At 39.6% G+C, this 24,089-nt stretch overlaps 1 protein-coding gene across 2 annotated transcripts in view; it reads right to left on the minus strand.

Moving 5' to 3' along the window:
• Positions 1 to 612: 612 nt before the first annotated feature.
• Positions 613 to 24,089, minus strand: part of LOC103302324 (fatty acid desaturase 2-like protein FADS2B) — a 32,933-nt gene continuing 9,456 nt past the window's right edge. Inside the window, exons 3-12 of one of the 2 annotated variants that reach the window (XM_008159386.3) lie at positions 22,580 to 22,777; positions 20,850 to 20,951; positions 15,553 to 15,678; positions 12,759 to 12,819; positions 9,792 to 9,868; positions 9,502 to 9,599; positions 8,441 to 8,537; positions 6,561 to 6,640; positions 5,204 to 5,329; positions 613 to 2,808 (exon numbers count right to left, since the gene is read on the minus strand). In XM_008159386.3, coding sequence (XP_008157608.3) covers positions 2,757 to 2,808; positions 5,204 to 5,329; positions 6,561 to 6,640; positions 8,441 to 8,537; positions 9,502 to 9,599; positions 9,792 to 9,868; positions 12,759 to 12,819; positions 15,553 to 15,678; positions 20,850 to 20,951; positions 22,580 to 22,777 — 1,017 coding nt within the window. In that variant the 3' untranslated portion in view covers positions 613 to 2,756. Of the gene's footprint in view, positions 2,809 to 5,203; positions 5,330 to 6,560; positions 6,641 to 7,221; positions 7,355 to 8,440; positions 8,538 to 9,501; positions 9,600 to 9,791; positions 9,869 to 12,758; positions 12,820 to 15,552; positions 15,679 to 20,849; positions 20,952 to 22,579; positions 22,778 to 24,089 lie in introns of those variants that run through there. The other variant, XM_028136165.2, reaches the window with a different exon arrangement.

The raw sequence follows: 24,089 nt of genomic DNA on the forward strand, positions 1-24,089 counted from the left end.
CACGAGCAAAGATCCTGTTGCAGAAGAAATTGTGAGGACTCAAAAGAAGCCATTGGGGCTGCAGCAGAGAGAGCACGTGCCAGAATGTTATAAGGTGGGGCAAGGTACACGGGGAAAGGCCAGTGCAGGCAAAGTCTGTAGGCATTTTTCCAGGTTGTTCTTTATTCAGAGAGCCATGGGAATCCATTGAAGTGTTTCAGGTAGGACTGTATTATAACAATCAGGAGTCATTAGAAATCTGCGGTATGAAGGGCAGAATGGAATGCCCTGCAGGCTGGATCATCTAAATTCCAATTTAGTGCTCAGAGATCTGGGAAACTGTCAAAGTAACAGGCCTTGGTTCTCCTCCTCTGGGAAATTTATTGAACAAGTAATATAAATATAGTCATGTGTCTCCCCAGATGCAATCACCAGTCACAGCAGGGTGAGATAGAGAAATGAATTGAGAGACTGAATTCAGGAAAAAGACTATTTTTTTCCATTTTTTCTTTTTTTTATTGTTTAAAGTATTACAACTAGTAGTACATATGTCTCCTTCCCCCTCCCCCCTGCAATTGACCTTCCCCCCGCCTCCCCTATCCCCTCGGCACATGCCCTCACCCCCCTCCCAGTGTCTTGGGTCCATTGGTTATGCTTATATGCATACCTACAAGTCCTTCAGTTGATCTCTTACCTCCCCTCACCCCCCTTATTGACTAGTACTAGTAAGTTAAAATGTATCCCATTATAAACTTTTGTTCTTACCTAGCACCTATTTTGAACTGTATGTGAGAGCAGGGAGAGTGACAGAGAGGTTCCGTAGCTAGTATAGCTAGTATAGTGTGTCTGTGCTTTTGCTCATATATTCATGGGTGGGGGTAGGGGTGGGGTGGAGAGCAGCTTACAGATGACCTCGGCTGCAGGGAGAGAAAGCAAATGGCATGACCTCCATTCAGCTTTCACATTTCCCTTACATCATCTGTCTAAATCTCCCAGATTTGTTCAGTTTCACAGTAACCAACTCCATTTGGGGAAATGCAACATGGGCTAGTTTCCACCTTGAGGAAGGAACGCCTTGAGGTAGTAAGTGTGTCCAGGCAGAGGTCTGGTTGCTATTTCTAGTGACTAGGAGAACAAATCATGCTTGAACATCTCTGGGAGTTGGATAGAGAAAGCAACCACTGTGCTCCACTCACATTTGCAACCCTGATTTCAGACAGAAGTAATCTTCTGTAGATCCACCGGCAGGAGGATTCTTGGCTCTTATCAGATCCACCCAGGGCTTACATTATGAAGAATTATGAAGTCAACAAAACTTTTCTCCCTTTTCATTCCCTACCCAACTTCCCAATTGAATATTACTAGTATTTAAATGCTCACTCCTCCCAGACAACCCCTTCTCCTTTCTTAGCTTTGGCATGCATGGATTACCCTTAGGACATGTGAGTAATTTAATGTATTTTCCTTCATTGCCCCTCTGTGGCCCCTGCTCCCTCTGCTTCAACCCCAGTGGCTTCTTTCAAGTCTCCACACTTTTTTTTTTTTTCCTGCCACAGGGTCTTTGCTTCACAACCCAGGGATTAAATTAAGAAAAAAAAAACAAATAAATAAACAACAACAAAAAAAAACAACCCCAAATATTTTGCAGAGTTTGGAAGAAGGAGATGTAATACTTCCTGGTAGAATGTCAGACAACAGATAAACCCCTAACGCTGAGGATGGAGGGCATGCCATTTGTTTTTGTTTTTCCCTGCAGACAGGTCATGTGTAAACTGCCCCACCCGCTGTAAATAGATGAGCAAAAGCCAGACATTAAATATCACTATACTAGCTACTGAGAGTGTTGACTCATCCTTCTAGTATTGAAACTCTCTCATCCTAAAACATGCTTCAGCAGGGTGTTATGTAACCATAAAAAATGCCTTGACATAGCCTGTGGTCTAGTTTATAGAAAACATATTCCTCTCTTGCAGTAGGGTCACCTAATAATGAGGTTTGGCAGTTCTGTTTTGGTGGGTAGGGATTAGGCAAACAAATCTTATAATCAGGGAGAGTCTATTCTTTACCAGTTGCTGTTGGGACTAAATGTAGGAAGCACTTTTAAGAAATGTTATAACTTGGAAACAAATATATATATACATATACATATATATATATATGTATGTATATATATACACATACCAATTATACATGTGCAGTACAATAATAGAAATCTGAAATGAGTATTTAAATATTTAGAGATTTTAATGTTAATTATACTCAAAATTTAAAGAAAAATAAGTTCAAGTGTTTAAAAAAGAAATAAGCAAAAAAAAAAAATTGTGCTTCACCAGGATCTTCTTAAATGTATGATTCCCTTCAAAGAGCAATTGCCCAGTTTTTCAAAAAGTGCTCTATCTGAAGTCTCTCCTTGACCCTCTTCTGTCTATGTCCACATTGTCAGTGAGACTTTTACCTGGCTCCTGTACTTATGCCCAGCGACTGAGATGATTTGAGTAAGGCCTGTTGGTAGGACTAAGTTAAAGATCTTTTGGAAAAAATAATAACATTGGACTCCATTTCTCATTTGACACTCTGGTCAAAGCCATCTTGTGTTCCCTCTGCTTCTTATTTGCAGAGGAAACCTTCAGAGAAAGAGTTATCATGTATCCTTGGAGTTCACACTCCTGGCACACTCCGGTATGCCAATAGCACTGACAGGTAACTGGGAAGTTCTTACACATTCACCAGCCTCCCTGAGAGATGCAATTACGTGCACATCAAGGCTGGCATCTGCATCATGTTTCATAGTATGCATCCATCCAGAGGGCTGCGGATTTCTTCAAGGACCTGTGGGAGGAGTGAACAAGATTATCAGGAGGTGAGCCTCAAAGATAAAAGCTGCTACTCCATGGAACATATGCTCTTTTACTTGGTTCAGGGCCATGTTGTCATTTTCAGTGATATGTGAAAAATATCTTCTTCTGTTGCCCAGTGGAGGGAGTCAAATACACTGAATTGTGTTTTTAGCAGGTGAGGTCACCTTTCTTTTATGGAAGAGATTGTTCTTCTTTCATTTACTCTCTTCTGTATCCCAAACCATCACCTACTCTTTTCTCTAGTTTTTTTTTTTAAAAAACTCTTTTGAGATTCTACAAGATAAAGCATGCAACTGTATAACAATCCATCCAATAAACGGGCAGTCGGACATCCTCTCACAATCCAGAACTGCTGGCTCCAAACTGCTTGCCTGCCTGCTTTCCTGATTGCCCCTAACCGCTTCTGCCTGCCAGCCTGAACACCCCCTAACCACTCTGCTGCCAGCCTGTTTGTCCCCAACTTCTCTCCTCTGCCGGCCTGGTTACCCCTAACTGCCCTCTCCTGCAGGGTTGATCACCTCCAACTGCCCTCCCTTGCAGGCCGGGTGCCTCCCAACTGCCCTCTCCTGCTGGCCATCTTGTGGTGGCCATCTTGTGTCCACATGGGGGCAGGATCTTTGACCACATGGGGGCAGCTATATTGTGTGTTGCAGTGATTATCAATCTGCATATTACTCTTTTATTAGATAGGATAGAGGCCTGGTACAGGAGTGGGGCCAGCTGGTTTGCCCTGAAGGGTGTCCCTGATCAGGGTGGGGTTCCCTTGGGGCATGGGGCGGCCTGAGTGAGGGGCCTGTGGTGGTTTGCTGGCCGGCCACACCCTCTGGCAATGCAAGCGGAGGCCCTGGTATCTGGAATTTATTTTCCTTCTACAATTGAAACTTTGTAGCCTGGAGAGCCAAGCCTGGGGCTCCCTCCACGGGCAGCCGGCAGCCATTTGTGTTGGGGTTATAATTGAAACTTTGTTGCCTTAAGTGGGTGCGCCCGGCCAGGGTGTGCGGAAAGCTTTGCTTCCCCTGTTGCCGGCGGCAACCCTGCCTGCTCTCTCAAGCTCCATTCTGCCGCCATTTGTTTGATTTGTTTACCTTCTATAATGGAAACTTTGTAGCTTGAGTGAGGCTTAGGCCTGCAACGGCTGGCAGAAAGCTTGGCTTCCACTGTTACCTAGGAAACCTTGCTCTTGTGGCTGTAGCCATCTTGGTTTGGGTTAATTTGCATACCCACTCTGATTGGATGGTGGGCGTGGCTTGTGGGCGTGGCTTGTGGGTGTGTCGGAGGTATGGTCAATTTGCATATTTGTCTATTATTAGATTAGATGTGAAAGATACTTTTCAAGGCTCTGGGGATGCAACAGTGTATAGGGGGGGGCGGGGTGGATCCTGTCCACGTGGAGTTTCTGGTCTAGTGGGAGACACATATTAAAGAATTTATTACCCAATATGTTATTTAGTCATGATTATGACACAAGTCATGAATGCGGCAAGAGCATGTGACTTAGTCATAGGCGCCAGGGAAGACTGAGGCAGAAAAGGCATTTGAGATGAGCCTTGAAAATTGACAAGGGCAGGTTGGAAGAACATTCTAGGCAGAAGAAAAGGTGACAAAGGAAGTGAAATGGCAAGGCCAGGGGGTTATGTAACAGATGAAGGGAGGCCAGGTATCTGGAGGGCAGAGAAGGAGGAGGAGAGTGGTAGAACCTGACACTGGAGTACTAGGCAGGGATCAGATCAGAACAGGACTGGCCTTGTTGGCTTCTTTCAAGATACTGTTGTGGTTTTGTTTGCTTGTTTTTTTCCCCCCAATCCTAAAAGGAAGTTATTAAACCCAGATCACTGGCTGTTAGTCTGATTAGCACAATGCTTTTTAGGGAATTGAATGCTTCAGGATGGGTATGAATTTTCAGTTCCCTCAGGGCTTGCCATTCTTGGTCAGTTACCCCTGGGGTCAGTCTATAGGGGATCAGTTTTCCCTGCCCGATTCACACATTTATGTCCTGCTGGACTCTGCAAGTATCTTCATTTGCAACCCTGGACCAGAATCTTCGAGAGTCCCTCCCACCACTTAAGTTGTCAAGCATGCAAAGGCTCTATAGGGGACACAAAGGCAAATAATATGCAGCCCTGGTTTTAAGAAGCTTAAACTTTTGTAGAAAGGCATTTCCACTAAGAAGTACCTAGAAGGCAGAGGTACATGGTAAAATTATTATTATTATTATTATCAAATCTGCAGTTGATGCTATTCATGTCCATGCCAGGCATACAGGAGCCCCTTAATAAATGGTTCTTGGGTGAATGAATCACAACCCAGTGAATAGTCTGGGGACCTGAAAAAAAATGAGAGCTGAGTTGAGGAGACTCTGTTATTACCTGACAATATCTCCAAATGCTTTCAATATGGGCTTATTCACATACTGCAATCCATGCTTGGCACACAGGGACCTCACCAGAGGTGCCACCTTCTGATAATTATGGCGGGGCATAGTGGGAAACAGACTAGGGAAACAGAAACAGGAGGTACAAAACTTAGACCTACAGAGCAACCGGAAAGAGGTTTCTTTCCCCATTACTAAATAAAATTATGTCAGCAATGCAGACCCAACCTTGACTTTGCACAATACTGCTGTAGGAAGTTAAAAAAAAACAAAACAACCTCTTGCCAAACACTCTTATCTCTTAACCTTCTGTGAGCCCTGTGTTTGGCAATGTTTGGGAAGAGCTAAGAAAATAAATATTAGCATCATAAAAAATGTTTATAGTTGGCAGCTCAAATGAAAGTATGGATTTTTTTTTTTTTTACCATTCTAAATTATCTAGAGAGCTGGAGATATTCACCTTCCATCTCTCTCTGTCTGTCTGTTTCTCTATCCATCTAACTCCCGCATCACGAATAGATAAGTTCTAGTAATGGCATGTGGGGAAAAGTTCTAGGATAGGAGTAAGAAGTGAGGACAGATGGGCTTTCATCCAAGGCTTTAACTAATCAGCCAGATGACTTTCTTGGGTTTTTATCTCCTCTTTGATAAAATATAAATAATAATTATGTCTTGTTTTGCTGGGATTTTAAAGAACTAACATGAAAGAAAGGATAAAAAAATCCTATGAATAAGTATAAGATCTCTTCCTTCACTATCACAGAAATGGCTTCGATAAAGAGGTTGTGGAAAATCTCTCCCCTGAATATTCTGGGGAGATTAACTCAAAGGATTATCATTTACTCTTTCTGTAGGGCATGTTTGCCTAACTGACCCATTGGTAATGTATTTCCAGATGCCATTTGGAAATTGCAGCAGAGACTGGATTTCATTGTTGATTATTTTGTAACCTCAGCTCTAAAGATATAGATACAGCTAGGCATTTAAATTAAATTACAATTAAGTTTCAACACAACTTGGTTACCCAGGTGTCATGATTTTTCTTGGGTTTTGCCAACAAAACAAATGCAAAGAAAACAATCAACAATTTCTAAATCCAAGGGAATCTGGAAACCAAATCACTGGTAGTTTCTAAGATTTCACTCTATTTACTCACTATTGTTGTACCTCCTTCTTTTCTTTTTCTTTTTTCTTCTTTACCCTTAATGTTAGTAGAAAGATAGCAGTCTTTAAAGAATTCTGGTTCATTTTTTCCCTCTGAGATCCCAACCCTATGGCTCTGCTCTGGACTGTATGGAGGCTATTATAAGTCAGAGCCCCTTCCCCTTTCATGGATTGTTTCTATTACTCACTGGTGCTCGATTTGGAAGTTCAGGTGCCCAGTGAACCAGTCATTGAAAAAGGACTGTTCAACATTACAGGTGGCCAAGACCTGAAAAGAAAAAGTTTACATTAGATATAAATAAGCTCAAGTGTCAAACAGAAAATGTTTAGTTCCCCCCTCCCCCAGGCAATCATTCTACAAGTGCTCATTGATTACCTCTTTTGTGTAAGAAACTATGAGGAATAAAAAAAATAGGTGGCCCCAGGGAAATAAATAGCTTACAATTTAAAACATAAATAAGACATTTTGCTAAGAAGTATATATAAGGCAATAGATATGAAAAAGTGCATAGAATTTGAGGGGGCTAAGTCACAATCAGCTCTTAGATACAAAAGACTAAAGTGTCACCAATGAGGACCTTGGCAGATAAAAGTGAGAATAGAGGAGTTTGGTAGAGATTGTAGGGGTTAGAATCCATTTCCATAGAATGGAATTGAAGGGCTTCTCAATGGGGAATAAGGCATTCAAGGATTTTAACCAAGGGTTCAGTGCATAGAAGTACTTCAATGTAAATATTTTCCTTTGTAATCTAATGTATTTTATTTTATACATTGAAAAGTATCATCATGAGGAGTTTGTAGGCTTCTTCAGACTGCAAAGATTAAGATCCTTTGTGAATGTTATTTTATTCAATACTTTTCTAAGGTTTAATTCCAGTTGAGTTGACATTTTGAATATTATTTTTGTGGTTGTTCTATGTCAGCATTTCTCAAAGCATTCTTCAGAAAACCTTGGGGTTCCCTAGGACATTTTTCAGGGGATCTGCAAGGTCAAAATTATTTCTGTAATACTTCTAAGACTTTTTTTTTCTTTTCATTCTCATTCTCTCATGCTTGTACAGTAGATTTTCCCAGAGGCTATTAATATAGGATGGCACCATCACTCTGATGTGTTGCTTTGATTCTTATATTAATTAATAATGAATTCATTATGAATTCATAAATGTTTGAAAGTGTTTTAATTTCAACTATAGTAAATATCCATGAATATAAATAACCGATATAAACACAAGCTCTTTCAGGTTTGCAGTGACTTTTAAGAATGTCAAGTGGTTCTGTAACCAAAAAATATGATAACCACTACTTGATGCACTATGGAAGGTCCACTGAACTTGGAAGTGAGTTTGGAGAAGGAAGTAGAATTATGACTGGATTCTCCAGTCAATCGTGGCTCAGCAGGTGGTAGGCCGAGGAGGTAGGGCTGTTTTGCGCTGGTTAAAACTCTGAATCATTCACAGATGCTTGGAGAGCATGTTGTGTCTCCTCACTGAGCCTCTCTACCTATACAAAGAAATGAGGTGCATTCCAGTGTCCTCTTGGGTGTTAAATTTATTCTGTAATTGAAAGGCTGTGTCATGTGGTCAGCAAATCTTTTCTATAAAGTATCGAACTGCAGATATTTTAATTCTCTGTCAGAGCTACTTAATTCTGCTGTTGTAGCATGAAAGCATTCATAGATAATATAAAAATGTATGAACATGGTGTGTTCTAAGAAAAATTTTTTTTACAGAAATAGAAAGTGGGTCAGATTTGGCCCTTGAACTGTAGTTTACTGACCCTTGGTTTAGAGCAAAGGCCCTGAAATCAAACTGCCTGTGTTTAAAACCTGTTTGTACCACCTATTAACTATGTGATCTTATGCAAGTTACTCAACTTCTTCATTCCTCAATTTTATCATTTGCAATGTGGGAGTAATCATAGCACCTATCTCATATAGTTAGATGCACACTAGTTGACAGGGCTTAGTTTCTGGCAAGCATTGGATAAGAATGAATTCATATTACTGGAGGTAACCAGACTCTAAATCATTATGCTTTGAAGGATCCTCTCCCAGGAACTTCATTACTACCTGAGTACTGAGCCAGTCTCTGTTCTCCTCTCTGCTCATTTTCATTGGTATGTGGCTCATCTGCGTAACACATGCAATCCAGGGACTTTCAAGAAACCTTTTGGAGAATAAAAGGAGGAATTGATGACATGACTCCTTGAGGTGTTAAAGTTCCAATCACTGGGCTTACATAATTACTGACAAAGTTGGCTGAGTATTGGAGGAAGTAAAAGTGACTCCAAGGTTCCAGTAAAATAGTGGTCATTTATTTTCCTCTTTAAATCTAGAAATGACACACTAGGTAGTTGGTCACAAGACCTACATTGCTGCCTAATGTGCAGAAGCAGTGCCCCAAAGTTTGCTGTAGCATTGGTGCAAGGATAAAAAAAATACCTAACTTAAGGGCATACACAGCCTGGGCTTTGTCATCAGATAGAGCTGGGTTCAAGTTCTGGTTTGGTACTGCCATTGGACCATAAAATCTCTGTAGCCTTGGGCAAGTGATTTAATCTCTCTGAGCTCCAGCTTCCTTAGCAGAAAATAAGATGATACTATCTACAATACAGGATCTTGTGAGGATTGCAGCAAATAAGAGAATGCCTATTAAGCCTTTAGCAAAGTGCCTAATGCAGAGTAGATATTATTATCTTTATTATTATGTAGAATTTAGAATAATAAAGTAAAATAATGAGGAGGGTAAATTGGGAATTTGAAGAGTGCTATTCAGTGGGAAGTCATTTTGGTTTTGGGAAAATTCCTAGTCATAAAATAAGTTTTAAAAATTTCTTCTCTTCCATTATCTTTGGAAGGATTATGATGTCCAACTAAATTACAGTTTTAAAAGATTTTGGGGTCAGGTGAAATACTTAATTGGGAATTAAGCAAGTGGGAACAAAGAGAGAAGATCAGGCCAGTATTTTTTTCTAAGGAGCACTTCTTACTCAAATATTTCAACTTTTGTTTTCTTCACAGTTACAGAGAATGGGGCATGGTGCCATAATCTTATGCTAATCACAAATGGATTAGATAAGGAAGATAAGAGAATTATCTAGGGAATAAAGTGGATATTCTTGCTTTCTTACTTGACCAAATATATGAGCAATATTGTTCCGAAGATTCCATAGAAAGGGCCAAATGCGATGAAATATCGGATGTAAAAACTGCTGACCCAGACAATGTCCTGCAGAGAGAAGTGTTGAAAGTTAGATGCTCTGAACACAATCTCATTTCCCCTTCATTGGGCTAGGGTCCCTTCATGTACTGGCTAAATCTTACGTCTCACTATTCAAAGAAGCTCTATCTGAAAGAGACTAAGCATTTTCATTTCCCATTTTCTACTTGATTTGGCTTCAGAGAATGAGTTGTTACTCACCCTCCAATATCTTCCGAGGTACATCACTTGCATGGATTGCAGGTTGAAATATACAGGCATGAGGAGGGGAAGTGCAACTGAAAACAACAATAACAAAAAATATGTTGAATAAATGAGTAGAATGTGTCCTCAGTGCGAGTCAACAGGCTCTATCTCCTTAACATGCCACCCTGCAATGTTGCCTCTGAGAAGGGCAGCAAGCTTGAGATCCAAAATGGGATTTTTGATTCTATGAGGCAGAACCAGGAATTTGGTTCAAGCTTCCTCAAGGAAGACTAGGGAAGCACTCAAGATTTGAGTCATTCTTGATGGAGGCATCCTAAAAGCACTTTTACTGTGAGCTTTCAAGTTAGCTTAAGGTCTATGGAAACCTTCCATCCTTCACAATCCTTAGGATAGGGCCTGATCACAATATGTCAAGGTGGCAGAAATAAAGAAGCTGTACTCCTTTCTTGGCTTAAGAATCATTTATCTGCCTTTCACCCAGGATCAGTGAGGCCAGAGCACAAACAAGTCTTATGGAGAACCTTTGGGTTTTGACAGACTCTCTCCTTGACCACACTTTAGTCAGGTCCTCTGAGTCCTCTTCTAGAGTAGGCTTGTGTCTGCCTGCAAACTCTCAAACTATGTAACCCCTCAGCACAAATGACTTCATCCATCCCACATACAAAGAAACTTGAACAAATACTAGCATACTTTCTAGCAGCTCAGGGCCACATCCCTGGGATGCCTTTGTTTTCTTAGAGCATTTATGTTAGAAATCTTACAATTGTAAATGCTTTCTCTGACCCACTGAGATATATCTTAGATGACCCAGAAATGGCTTCCTTAAGGACTTGAAAATCATCCATTTGAAATATAATAATGAAGGTTAGGGCCCTGTCTCCCACTTGCTGTGGGAGGGTAGGAGCCTAACTTTCATAAGCACCAGTAGCAGACACAGATGGCCTAATCACATTGACCATTTTCTCATCCCCTCAGCATCTTTCAGTAATACCTATTAGCATGCCCCCATGTTTTAAAAGTGCCCCACTTTTTGTTCTAGCAGAGTTGAGCTCAGTTTACATTGAAGCCCTCTCCCTTACTGCAATAGCTTGAATAAAATATGTCTTGCCATCTCTAACAAATGTCTAGCTCTGTTTCCCTTTGACAGTTTTAGTATGATTCATATGTACCTGAGATGCTAAGTTGGCATTTGAAGGGAAAGGACACAATGAAACAGCCCCTGTGGGCAGTGTGGTTTGGGAGGGGGAGATTCTGCAGTGATTCCACAGCATTCATTCATTCATTTTTCATACGCTAAAGGCATATTGCCGCATGAGAGATGGGAAGAATTCAGAAGAGAAATTCTTATGTGAACACACATCTAGCTAGGTTGGAGGTTAGCTGCCTTTCAAAATGTGGCACCAATGTCCTCCTTCTTCTTTTTGGTTGTGCAAGAGAAAGAGCAGGTGATTACTATGGGATGGGCTGCAGGATTCCAGCAGTGGAAGGGGCAACAGTGGAATTAAGTCCCTATGTCTCCAAAAATTGGACCATAGGGCGTCTGTTCAGGCATGTTACAGATGACCACTGGCAGCAAATATTTGGGAAAATCAGATAATCTGCAACAGAGTTTCTTAGCTTTGGCCCTGTTGGAATTTTGGGCCCAATAACTCTTCGTTGTTTTAGGGGCTGTCCTGTGTATTGTGGGATGTTTAATGGCATCCCTGGCTTGTACCTCCCAGATCCAGTACTATCTCTCCCCTTCTGCTGTGATAACCAAAAATGCCTCTAAACATTGTCAAATGTCCCACTGGGAGCAACATTGCTCCTGGTTAAGAACCCTGATCTACAGAAAATGTTTGTATCCTTCCCTGATTTTGGTTTATTTCCCAAATGTTTTAGATGAACATTTTGGGGTTCCATGAAACTTTTTTATGTGAGCTGTCATGGTTTTGATTTTGGTTAGGATCAAAGCATTTGGCTTCTAATGATCTTTATTAGTATCAGCATTATTTAGCTACCCTGTTTTCTTTGTAATTCTCACCCAAGGAGTGAGGATATTTTTTCCCATTGATTTTTAGAGAGAGTGGAAGGGAGGGGGAGACAGAGAGAGGAAAGAGAGAAACATTGATGTGAAAGAGACACATTCATTGGTTGCCTCCCACAAATGCCCTGACTGAGGGTGGGGATTGAACCTGCAACCCAGGTATGTGCCCTTGACTAGGAATTGAAACCAAGACCCTTAGGTGCCCAGGCCAATGCTCCAACCACTGAGCACACTGTCCAGGGCTACCCTATTTTCTTTTAAGCCTGGACCCACATCCCACATTTCTATCATCTATCTATCTATCTATCTATCTATCTATCTATCTATCTATCTATCTATCTATCTATCATCTATCTATCTACCATCTATCTATCTGTCTATCTACCTATCATATAGCACCTATCTATCATCTATCTGTCTATGCTTACTAAAATATCTTCTACAACCGTATGTAAGCCATGGAAACAGCCAGCTTTCTTTCACAGAAGCTGTATAAGTGCCTTTTGTTCCCTGGTCTCTACTTTTTCTGGCATCATACTGTCAATGCTTTGGCATTCTTTTCCTATCTCTCTTCCCTCCCTACCCAAATGCCACTATGCTTTTCTTCTTGTAGGTGTTTGGTCTTTCCACAATTAGAGTCCTAGATTCAAGATTCCTTGATTGGCATCCTGACTTCCATCCTTCTCAGAGCATTTCCTTCCCTACCCAATATCCAGAGTGATGAAATGCCTATTAAAGATTCCTATTTGCTTCTCAATTTTTCCTTTTCAGTTTTCCACCACAGTAAGTCTGTAAGAAGGCATTCTGCTTTTCTCAGTTATAAGACAACATGCGCTGGTCTCTCTGTTAGAGCATTCCAGTCATGTCTTCTGGCTTGACTACTGCTTGCTTCAAGGAAATGGAATGATAAGGAATTTGGCTTCAAGGAGACTCACCCATGTAGAAGTAAAGGTGCTGCTTTTCATAGTCAATGTATTTGATTTTCTTCTTGCCATACTGAATGGAGAGAGAATAAAACTTAAATAAGAGACAATACTTCTGGCCATTACACTCGAGGACATCTGTGTGTTTGTGAGTGCCTAAAATCTCTATGGAAAGAGCCATCTGGTCAGAGTTCATTGGTTGTTGAACTTAAGGCACTAGAAGAAGCATAAGTGGAGTGGGGGGAAATATTGTGGCATCTTTTTGCCTTAATTAAATATGAGCAATTCTTGTATAGATTGTTTATTCTATTTGACTACTGTATGTGGATTGTGATCATTTTTTAAAAAAATTTATTGGCATAGAAGCCATTTTGAGATTTTTTTTTTGTTCCTTCTGTGGAGTGGTGATTGAAAAGGCACATTTCTGATGAGTTTTTAAAAATCTTTTTTATATTTTATTGATTTTTTACAGAGAGGAAGAGAGAGGGATAGAGAGTTAGAAACATCGATGAGAGAGAAACATCAATCAGCTGCCTCCTGCACACCTCCCGCTAGGGATGTGCTTGCAACCAAGGTACATGCCTTTGACCGGAATCAAACCTGGGACCTTTCAGTCCGCAGGCCGACGCTCTCTCCAATGAGCCAAACCAGTCAGGACTGATGAGTTTTTCTATCTCTTCTTTAACAATGGCATTTACAATTCTGCTTGAAGCTCAGTCTCTATCTACATTCATTCAATAGATATCTATTTAATGGTCATGTGATAAAAGATATAGGCATGGCCTCTCCTATCTGTTCCATCTTTCCTCATTTGTGTTCTGACTATGGATCTCATGCTGTAATTTACTATTTGTAAAGCACAGTGATATTATATATATCAGTACTGGAAATTTGATTTATTTTCTAGGGGTCTCCTTCATTCATTTAATCTGTTCTCAGTGCATGAAGACAGAAAATATCTTGAGAGGAGAAATAAAATTATTGGTTATATCTCCAATAACTAGCAGGCACTCAATAAATGTTTAATTGAATGAATGAATGGCAATTCACATCCCACTGTATATTTTATCTGAATATTCACTCAGTTACACTATGGGCAAGGTTTGACTCTTGCTTTCCCCATTCTTTTAATACTTTCCCCATTCTTTTAATACTTTCCCACCTACATATAGATTTCTTCTCTTATTTGGAGAGTAGGTCTGATCCTTTCTTCTCGTATTGTTATAAATAAAAAGAAATATCATGGTGATGACATAATAATAGCTATTTGCAGTTACTCCCAAACTCCCAAATATTTAAGTGGTGGGAAAATGGAAAAGGAAATACATGAAGAATGGTTAGGAGTTAGCAAACCTAGGAGAAAGGCTGGTTTTAAGTGTTATTCTGAAGGAGGATGCTAAGTCTTGCAGGTGCATAGGAATTGGCACGTAGAAGATTTAATTAATGCTTGTTGAAAGAATGAATGTTTGAAGAAAGTGATAGAAATATTGACAATAAAATGTGAAAAAGCAAATATTCTAGACTCATCAAAACTATTTTTGATGTGAAACAACTGAATTTTAGAGTATAAATAATTTTAATTAATGTTTTGTGCAGTAGCTTTGAAACTATGTCATATAGATCCCTAAGATGCTAGGGATATGTCCCAAGAGGAACTGTAAAACTTGGAGAGGTGGCCCTGATAATTCGTAAAGCTCTATAGAAGTCCCTTCTGAAGAAGGTCAAGCTGCTTCATGAACTTCAGTGAGACAAATCTCTCTTTGTCAGGGGGGATAATGGTAAATCAAATGTCACAATTTTAGTGATGAGCATGAAGTTCACAAACATTAGAGAGGTCCGATTTGTTTGTGGAGCCATGGTCAAAAGCAACTGATTCACAATCACAGCCATGGATTTTTGTCTTTCAAAATATAGGCAAGAGAATTTGTTTCCTAATTCAGATGGAAAAGAGGGTACTACAAGGCTCAGGCAGCAACTGACAAAGCTAGATTCTTATTTTTATAAAACTCCAGAATAGTCCTAGGAGAAGATAGCAGATTCTTCCTAGGATCCATGTCCTTAGACTTCCTCTATTGAATGAAGACTTCTAAGAAACTTGTTGATTGTCCTTTACATGATGACATTAAGTTGAGGTTTTTTAAAAAAATCAATAATTGAGAAATTCTGGAGTTGACTTTTTCCTTCCTTTTTCTATATTTTAAGAAATATAAATTAGAGGTGGAGTCTCTAAGTGTCTTAAAAAACATTTGGGCTGTGGCTCATGTGTAAATGTACCAAAATAAACATGAACTAAAAAGAATAGCATTGTCTGAGCTAGAATTAGTTGAAATAATTAGAGATTTAGATGTTTGTGCTTTAGTGCTTATTGAATGTACTGACCTGTTTCCCTGAGTGAATGTCTCCATATTCTTGGAGAGTCATTGCTGACCTCACATCACCTAGTTTTACTACCTAAAATTAGCATATGTTGCCTGAAAGCTAGTGACAGGAAGTGGGCAGGTATCTGCTTGTCATCAGGATTGCTCAAACAGGGTGATATGAGTTATATTTCTTACACTAGGAGGTTGTACTGAATGAGTATAAATAATTTTATACTCCACATCTTCTAATTTTACAATCCCAGGTTCAGTTATTTAAAATCTATATCCTAGACTTAAAAAGAGAGATATTCTCAGGACATGTGTGAATTTGGAAGCTCTAGCTTGATCTTTCCAAAACAAGGCAATAGACCTGTCTAAGAACCTCTTCTAGGAACTTATAGAAACCACTTCTAGGAAATTCTGTTGGCCAGAACTTCTAAACATACCTTGATAGGTTGCAAATCTCCAACCAGGAAAAGTGGACCCACATCAATATCTGGGTCTTTTGGGTAAATGTTTGGTTTTATGTGATGTTGGAAGTGTCGGTGATTCCACCATTTTACTGACAGGCCCTGAAGAGAAGAGAGGGTTCATTAGTGGTGGCAAGATTTCTCTTTTGAAATGCTCTTCAGAATTAGAGGTGTTTTTTTAAAAAATATATTTTATTGATTTTTTACAAAGAGGAAGAGAGAGGGATAGAGAGTTAGAAACATCGATGAGAGAGAAACATCGATCAGCTGCCTCCTGCACACCTCCTACTGGGGATGTGCCCGCAACCAAGGTACATGCCCTTGACTGGAATCAACCTGGGACCTTTCAGTCCGCTGGCTGACACTCTATGCACTGAGCCAAACTGGTTAGGGCAGGATTAGAGTTTTTTACATGCATTTCCAAAGTCAAAACAAGACATTTGAGCTTCTCAAACTTGCTCCCATTGCTGGGTCACAGAGTGATTCATTGGACAGGGGCTCTCAAAGCCTACAAACAATTACTCATCTGAGTCAGGAACATAAAATTCAGGCTCAAATAACACCGGATGATGAAAAATCATCAGAACCTGGTGAAATGAAATAATTTTCTATCTTTCTATTTTGATTCTCATTAAAAAAATTCTGGCCCTAGGTGGTTTGACTCAGTGGATACAGCACTGGCCTACAGACTGAAGGATCTCAGGTTTGATTCTGGTCAAAGGCAGTTACCTTGGTTGCAGGCTCCTCCCTGGCCTGGGCCCTGGTTGGGGCTTGTGCAGGAGGCAACCAATCAATGTGTTTCTCTCACATCGCTATTTCTCTCTGTCTTTCCCTCTCTTTTCCACACTCTCTCTCTCTCTGTCTCTGTCTCTGTCTCAAAAAAAAAAAAAAGAAAAAAAAAGAAAAGAAAGAAAAAAAAAAAGAAAGAAAAAAATATCCTTGGGTGAGTATTAAAAAAACCACACAAAAACTATTACAAAAAAAATTTCTGGATGTAGGTGGGGCAGAGAGTAGTTTTTCTATTTAAAAAAAAAAAATAAAAGGAAACCTCAGCTCTAAGACTTTAATTAGTTGTGGAGGAAAAAAATGGCCCCAGGAATTTTACTTCAATGAACATTTCAAAGAATATGGATTTGATGTGATCTCCTAGGGGAGCTTGGCTCAGATCATTGCATGTCCAGGCTTCAATGGTCTCATATATAAAAATAAATGAGAACAAAAATATTTTAGCTGATGTCATGCTTGAATCATCTCTGATTAGGTTGCTTATGATTTTATCTCTCTGAATTAAAGTCTGAAGGTCTTAGCAGAGCAAAGGGATTAAAGGCATATCAACCTAGTTTCATATACTAGATGTATAAATATTACTGTGTGGTTTGGGCAAATTACCTGCTCTCCTTAAAGCTCAATTTCATTTACAGTAAGAATAGTATGATAATATTTACCTCCATAAGTCATTTGGGGAGATATGAGAAGTTTTATGCAAAATGTTGGCATATTGAGATATTTAATTTCCCCTCCTTTCCCCTATTGTGTTAATCATTCACAGAAGAATAAGCAGCAGTAGGTTTTTATTGTGCATTTGACATCTCTCAATAACTGGCCAATACATGTTTTAGATCTTCACTATCTAATTCAGTAGCCATAGTCATATGTGGCTATTGAATATTTGAAATATGACCAAATTAAGATGGATTGTAAGTGTATAATACATACTGAATTTTAAAGATTCAAGATAAAAAAGAAATACAAATATCTTAATAATTTTCAGACTGATTACCTATTGAAATAATGATATTTGAATACACGGAGTAATAAAATTACCTTTTAACATGTGGCTATTAGAAAATTTAAAGTCACTTACCAGGTACACACTATACATCTATGGTACAAGAGATGGCTTTGTTTGAAAAATCTGTTAGCATTGCCTTCCCATAGTCTTCACTGCAGTTTTCTCTTAGCAACCCAAGCCCTCAATCATCACGAGCAGTATTCTCTTCTCACTTCTAACATTCCCTAATGTCCTTCCAGTGGAATCTCTCTCCAGTCCAGTGCTCTCTCCTGAATCTCATGCTTGAATGGGAGATCACTTTCAAAACATTTTCTTTGGATGTCTCATGACATCTCAAACTCAACATGGAGTCATCAGTTTCTATTCCCCCTTTTGGGTCTCCAATGGACTCTGCATTTCTCCTATTAAATTGTACACCACCCACTCACTCTTACAATTGTGTACTCACTCATTTATTCACCCACTCATTATGTACTTTGAAGTATGTCCCAGGTATCAGATACTGAAGTAGGCAGTATTTAGACTATAAAGATAGGCACGATTAGATGGGATTCCCACATTTATGAAACATATAATTTAATAAGAGCAGGAGACAACTAAACAAGGACACTGATAAATAATGGTTCTCTTTTTCAATTAAATCCTCTGATAGCCAATACCTTGGCCTCTTCTACCAGCTTACTATATCCTTCAGCCAACAACTATCTATGGAAATTGGTAATATGACAGACAGGGTTTGATTCACGAAGGTCAGAGAGCGTCTGCTCAAGGTTGTGGAACTTAGAACAGTGGTCAGAGTGGTGTGGGTGTGATCTAAAGCAGCTGGCTCCTTCCTGGCTCCTCTGTCTGGAAGCTACAATTTCTGGAGATAAGGGAGAGAGTGATCCCTGGGGAAGTAAGGATTATCAACTTTGTGCAAAACAGGCTACTGGGCACCTAGTTCCATACAGGAACCACCCTAAGTCATTCTTCATTTTCACATTATGTCCTTTCTTAGGGCAGAAGCCAGGGTTTGAAATGAAACCATCCTGAATCTAAAGTCCTGCTAGTAGGTGTGTGCCCTTGACCACTTTCATCAACTGTAAAATGGATGAGGTTACCGGAGGGATTACAGGAAATACCATGCTTGACACTCTTGCCCCCAAAATGTTTTAAGATGTAGTCATGGAAACAATATAAGCCAGATTTTTAAGGAAGGTGTTAATTTCAACTATTCTGCTTCTTTATATCTATAATAATACTTGATTCTTATAGTTTGCAAAATATGCATATGGGGGGTGAGGGGTAAAAATATGCTACAGGGAGTCCATTTTGATTTTCACATTGCACAGAAGTCCACAATGTATGCAGACATTTTGTGGTTTATTTTCAGAAACACTATTTTCTTATGCAAGCATGGCAAAGACCAGAATGTATATATTTTTGCACAGCTGGTGGATGAAAATTTCAAGTTATCTCAATATCTGTGCCTTTTCCAGGTGGGAGGAGAGTAAATTAATGTGAAATCAAGCTTTGAAATTTAAAATTGTCGTACATGTACAAAGCGGGGATGTTTGCTGTTTATAGGATTATTTTCTTTGTTACTCCCTTCCTCTCCCCAGCCCACCTTTCTTCCCCACAGGTAACTCTCTCCTGTGCATAGTTGAAGCCTATATTAGTTGTGCTCATAAATCACTAGTTTTGCCTGAGTGCACTTGATTTGCTTTTACTTACTTTTAAAATCTTTATTGTTGAAAGTATTACAGATGTCTCCCTTTTCCCCCATTGATCCCTTCTAGACCACTTTTGATTTGCTTTTTATTTACTTTGGTCATGAGTCATCAAGATTATATTCAAAATTGTTTCTGGAGACAAAATTTATAACAAGAGAGCTGTGTACAAATTTGGATCAATGGGAAAGCAATAGTTCTTTAAAAAAGTACCAGCAAGGGTGGAGTTGATTGAAATATTACATTCACTGGCACTAAATCAATTGTCAAGTATCTCCAGAGCAGATGAGTCTCATTTTTCCTCTGACTTCCTCAGAGTGAGGGAGGGAGGCTGAGAGGGTACACTACCTGAATCCCACAATGCCATAAAGAACCATCTCTGCTTTATTTCTGTTTTAAAGATTTCTGAGTGAATCCCAAAACACTTCATCTAACACTAGTGGATAAAGGGCTGAATAGTGTACTTACAGGAATTTTCTCATTAAACTTGTTATATAAAATGACAATATATTATTCCTTCTAACCATGTGGGGGAACAGACATTGCTGACCTTAATCCTGACTCAATTCTCTGTTATTTTAAGACATTTAAGCCTCATTTTGCTCAACTGGAAACGGGGTAGGATCAGATGGTGATTCTAATCAAGTATCTTCCAATTCAATATGAAATCACTTCAGTAAGAAAAAACAAATAGGCTCTGAAGCAGGGCTTATGAGTTTTTCCTATGAGGGTCTGGCTTGTATGGAAGGATTCGGCTTAGTGAAAGGCTCAGAGGCATTTCCTATCCTCCTGGGCCAGAGCACATAGTCATCAAATCCTAGAATGTCATAGAAAAGCAGAAAACAAATTTATCTCCTAATATTACAGATGACAACACTTGAGGGCCAGAGATAGAAAGTGACTCCCTCAAGGTCACACAGTGCACTTTATCAGAGTCAGGACTAAGAGCCATTCTTAGCAGTCTTTGGTTGGCTTCATTCATTCAATCAATCAATCATTAATTAATAAATAATTAATTCATCCATCCATCCATCTATCCATCCATCCACTCATTCAACAAATGCTCATTGAAGAACTACTATGTGCTGGACACTTTGCTGGGTGCTGCATTGCAGTGGTGCATAGGGCACTGTGCCTGCCCTTCTGGAGCATATGTTAGTGGGATAAGACCAACTGCCATCATGGGCACCTGCTTTTTCCAGAAGTCTGGGTTTTGCAACCTTCAGCTCTTGACCAAAGCCATCTGAGCTTCCTTGGCCACTCTTCCTCTTTCTCTTCACTTTTATCTATTCTTCTGCACGGTTTCCTTTATTTCTTCACAGCCACACCCTTTCGGGACTATTTAGGCTTGCTGGATTCCCCTAGCTTCCCAGCAGTAAATGTGCAGAGCCCTCCTGAGAATATTCCTATTCATGAATTTATAGGACATATCTTCATTTTTAAAGGCACAACCCTTCTTCTGTGAGGAGTTCCTTAACCGGGTGCCAGGGATTGGGTCAAAAAGCTTACTTGGGTAAGAAAAAATGTTAGAGCTTCTTAAATAAAAATAAATCCTTATAAAAATTTAAAATTGTATTTTCAGCATATATATTATAATGTAACCTTACATATTTGCATATATGCATAGTATCTACATTGCTAGTCTATTTACATTTATTTTCAGGGTGTGCACAAACATTTTTTACTGATCTGAGTGCACAAGCAAATTTGAAAACCACTGCCTTAGGAAATGACCTTTGAGAATTTCCTCATACTCCCTGAACATCCTGTACCTTGAGATGACACATCACAAATCTGTGCATCAGGTGGTTCCACTTGGACTTCTTAAATATGGAAAGATGACCGGTGTCATGCTGCAAAAATGAACTCTGGGCCTGGAAGAGATAAAGTTGTTAGAGGAGCTGAGAAGGGAAGAAGAAATTAACAAATGAATCCACTAGTTGATTCAGGGGCCCTTTTGAGAACAGTGGGAGATTTCGTCTGACTTTAAGGCAAATGCACTTTCTATTTCCCACACATAGCACATTCTTTCCCACCTCTGTGCCTTTGTGCAGGTGGTTTCCTCAGCCTAGAATGCTTTCTTTGACACCACCATCAAAATCTTCCAGTGTGGAGTGGAAAGAGCATGGCCTTTGGAGTCAGGAAGATTTGGGTTCTAAACCGTTCTTCACCACTTTTGAGCTGCAGGATTCTTGGCAAGTTATCAATAGCTCTGAAACTCGTCCTTCATCTGATAAGCAGGGATAATAGCACTTTACTCTTTGGGCTGTTGTGCAACATAAATACATGTAAAGTTCCCAGCCAAAGTTTGATTATTTTCTTGCTTCGAAAGTTGCTTTTCAAGGAATCATGTAATGTGGCTTTCAAAAAAAAAGTTAACATAAAATATTCTGGAATTAATATTGATGTTAATTCCCTATAAAACCTTCCCCATTTGTCCCATTCAGAATTAAATGCCCCTTTCTGCTCCAACAGCACATGCTTGTCCCTCTCCTTGGCATCAATGCCATTCGGTCATGTAATATGTTTAGATACTTCAATGGCAATCTTCCTCACTGGATGGTTCATTTCCAAGGGCAGGGACCATGTGCATTTCCCTTTGTGTCCAAAGCACAGTGTTGTGCTCATAGAAGGCTATGTTCAGAGATTCATACTTTAGTCAGCAAAGATTTATTGAGTCTACATGCCAGGTGTTGGTTGTCATTTATGGCAGAATCTATATGTTCTTATTCTCATATATTCAGTTGAATATATGTTCTTATTCACTTCTAGGCCCGGTGAATGGATTCATGCACCAGTGGGGTCCTTCTGTTTGGCCTGTGGGGATCTGGCCAAAACTGGCTCTCTGACATCCCCTGAAGGGTCCCGGATTGAGAGAGGGCGGTTCTCGGGTGATGCACCCCTGGATGAGGCTCCCTCCTCTCTGGTTCTGGGTGCATCACCCAAGAACTTCAGCTGCCAAGTCACAGCAGCTTGGCAGCTCCTGTGTTGAGTGTCTTCCCCCTGGTGGTCAGTGCGCATAATAGCTACCAGTCAAACGGTCAAACGGCTGGTGGGCCGGTCACTTAGGCTTTTATATATATATAGATAAGATGTATTCTCTGCTCTTGAAGTATTCATGGTCTATGCATTGATAAATGCTGGTTGGTTAATGAATGAAAGATAAAGATGAATGTTACATGACTGAAAACTCAACTTCTGTGGACAAAATTGGGTAAAGAGTAGCAACTGTCATAAATTAAATATTTGCACTATGCCAGTTATTGTGCTAGGTGTTGTTCACATTAATCTCCTCAGAAGATTTTTATAAAAAAATTGTTATCCCCCCATTTTACAGGTAAGAGAACTTGGGCCCAGCAAGGTTTGATAATCTGCCGGGTCAGACACCAATGAGTAGCTTGCCAAGAAGTATCCAGCAGCAGCTGACACCAATCTAAAGAGAGAAGAAGACATTCTGAGCCTTCTCCCAAAGCTATTGCCTGGGGTTAGGATACCTGCTTACCTGAGAAATTGTGAGAAGAAAGGAAATACATATTGTAATTGGCCAGCCATTGCCAAAATGCCATAGTATCAGCCAAGCCAGGGCTTCCAAAATCAAGATCTGGATGAGGTGAAGGGAAAAGAACCCCAGGCTGGCACTGAACATGTTCATAGCCTCTAATGTCCTCCGCAGTTCTTGGAAATCTTTCACCAACTGGGCCTGTGAAATATTCAAGGAGGAAATTAGTTCTTTCAGGAGAAAGAAAGCTCAAATGATCATAATTACTAATATATTTTATTAACTTATTAATACCTTAATTTTATAAATAGAAATTTATTAATATTAATACATTTAATAGGGCAGAATTAAAACCAAAAAAAAACAATAAGAAAATAAACCTTTGAAAAATATTATGATAATTTTTTTCTCTAGAAAAGAGAAAGATGGGTAGTGGTTTGTCAACTATCCTCAAGCTGCATGGAACTTAGAATTAATGTCTTTTTTTGAGGGGTGGTGGTGGTCAGTAAAGATATACAAAAGTCAGCCCAGTCAGTGTGGCTCAGTGGTTGAATGTCGTCCTATGAACCAGGAGGTCATGGTTCAATTCCCCATCAGGGCACAGGTGGGCTCGATCCCCAGTGGGGGGCATGCAAGAGGCAGCCGATCAATGATTCTCATCATGTTTCTATCTCTCCCTCTCCCTTCTTCTCTGAAATCAATAAAAATACATTTAAAAAAAAGATATACAGAAGTCTAACAGTTGTTTTAGAAACCATCAGTATTATTTCAGGTGTTGACTGATTTCTGGTTATGCTTTGGAGAACTTTGTTGTCTATATGGATCTATGTTACCATAGATACTGGTACAGTTTACAAGTTATTTTTACAGTTTAAAAAAAAGTATTTTTATTGTTGATAGTATTACAGTTATCCCCCATTTCTGCCCCTTTGTCCCCCTCCTGGCCCCTGCCCCACCTCAGGCCTTCACCTCACTATTGTCTGTCCATAGGTTATGCCTATATGCATATAAATTCTTTTTTATGCATATAAATTCTTTAGTTAATCTCTTCCCACCCTCCCTCTTCCCTCTGAGATCTGTCAGTCTGTTACATTGTCAGTTGTTTATATGTTCAAAGGGTTGGTTCATAGAAGATGATGAAGATAAACAAATATAGGTCACTTAGAATAGCTCAATGGATAAATTCCCTGTGAGCTGCTCAATAGATCCCCAGAAACAAGACAGATCTCTAGTGGCATTAGAGTGTCTGCTTGTTGGAAAGGTCCTGGTTCTGTGCACATGCACCGGGCATATGTGCATGTGTGTATATGTACAATACTAGCCTCCATTGTCACATCATACTAGAGAGCCAGTGCAAAGACTGGGCAGAAATATCTCTTAGCTTAATGACTATTATGGAGTTGAAACCAGGCCTGTTGAGAAAGTGACCAGAGTAGAAGAAAGAACCGGATTGTTCAGATGTAAGAAAGGAAGAAATTTGAAATAAAAAAGAGCTAAGAATATAATTCTAGAA

The sequence above is a fragment of the Eptesicus fuscus genome, chromosome 13 (assembly GCF_027574615.1).
Source record: "Eptesicus fuscus isolate TK198812 chromosome 13, DD_ASM_mEF_20220401, whole genome shotgun sequence".
NCBI classification, from domain to species: Eukaryota; Metazoa; Chordata; class Mammalia; order Chiroptera; family Vespertilionidae; genus Eptesicus; species Eptesicus fuscus.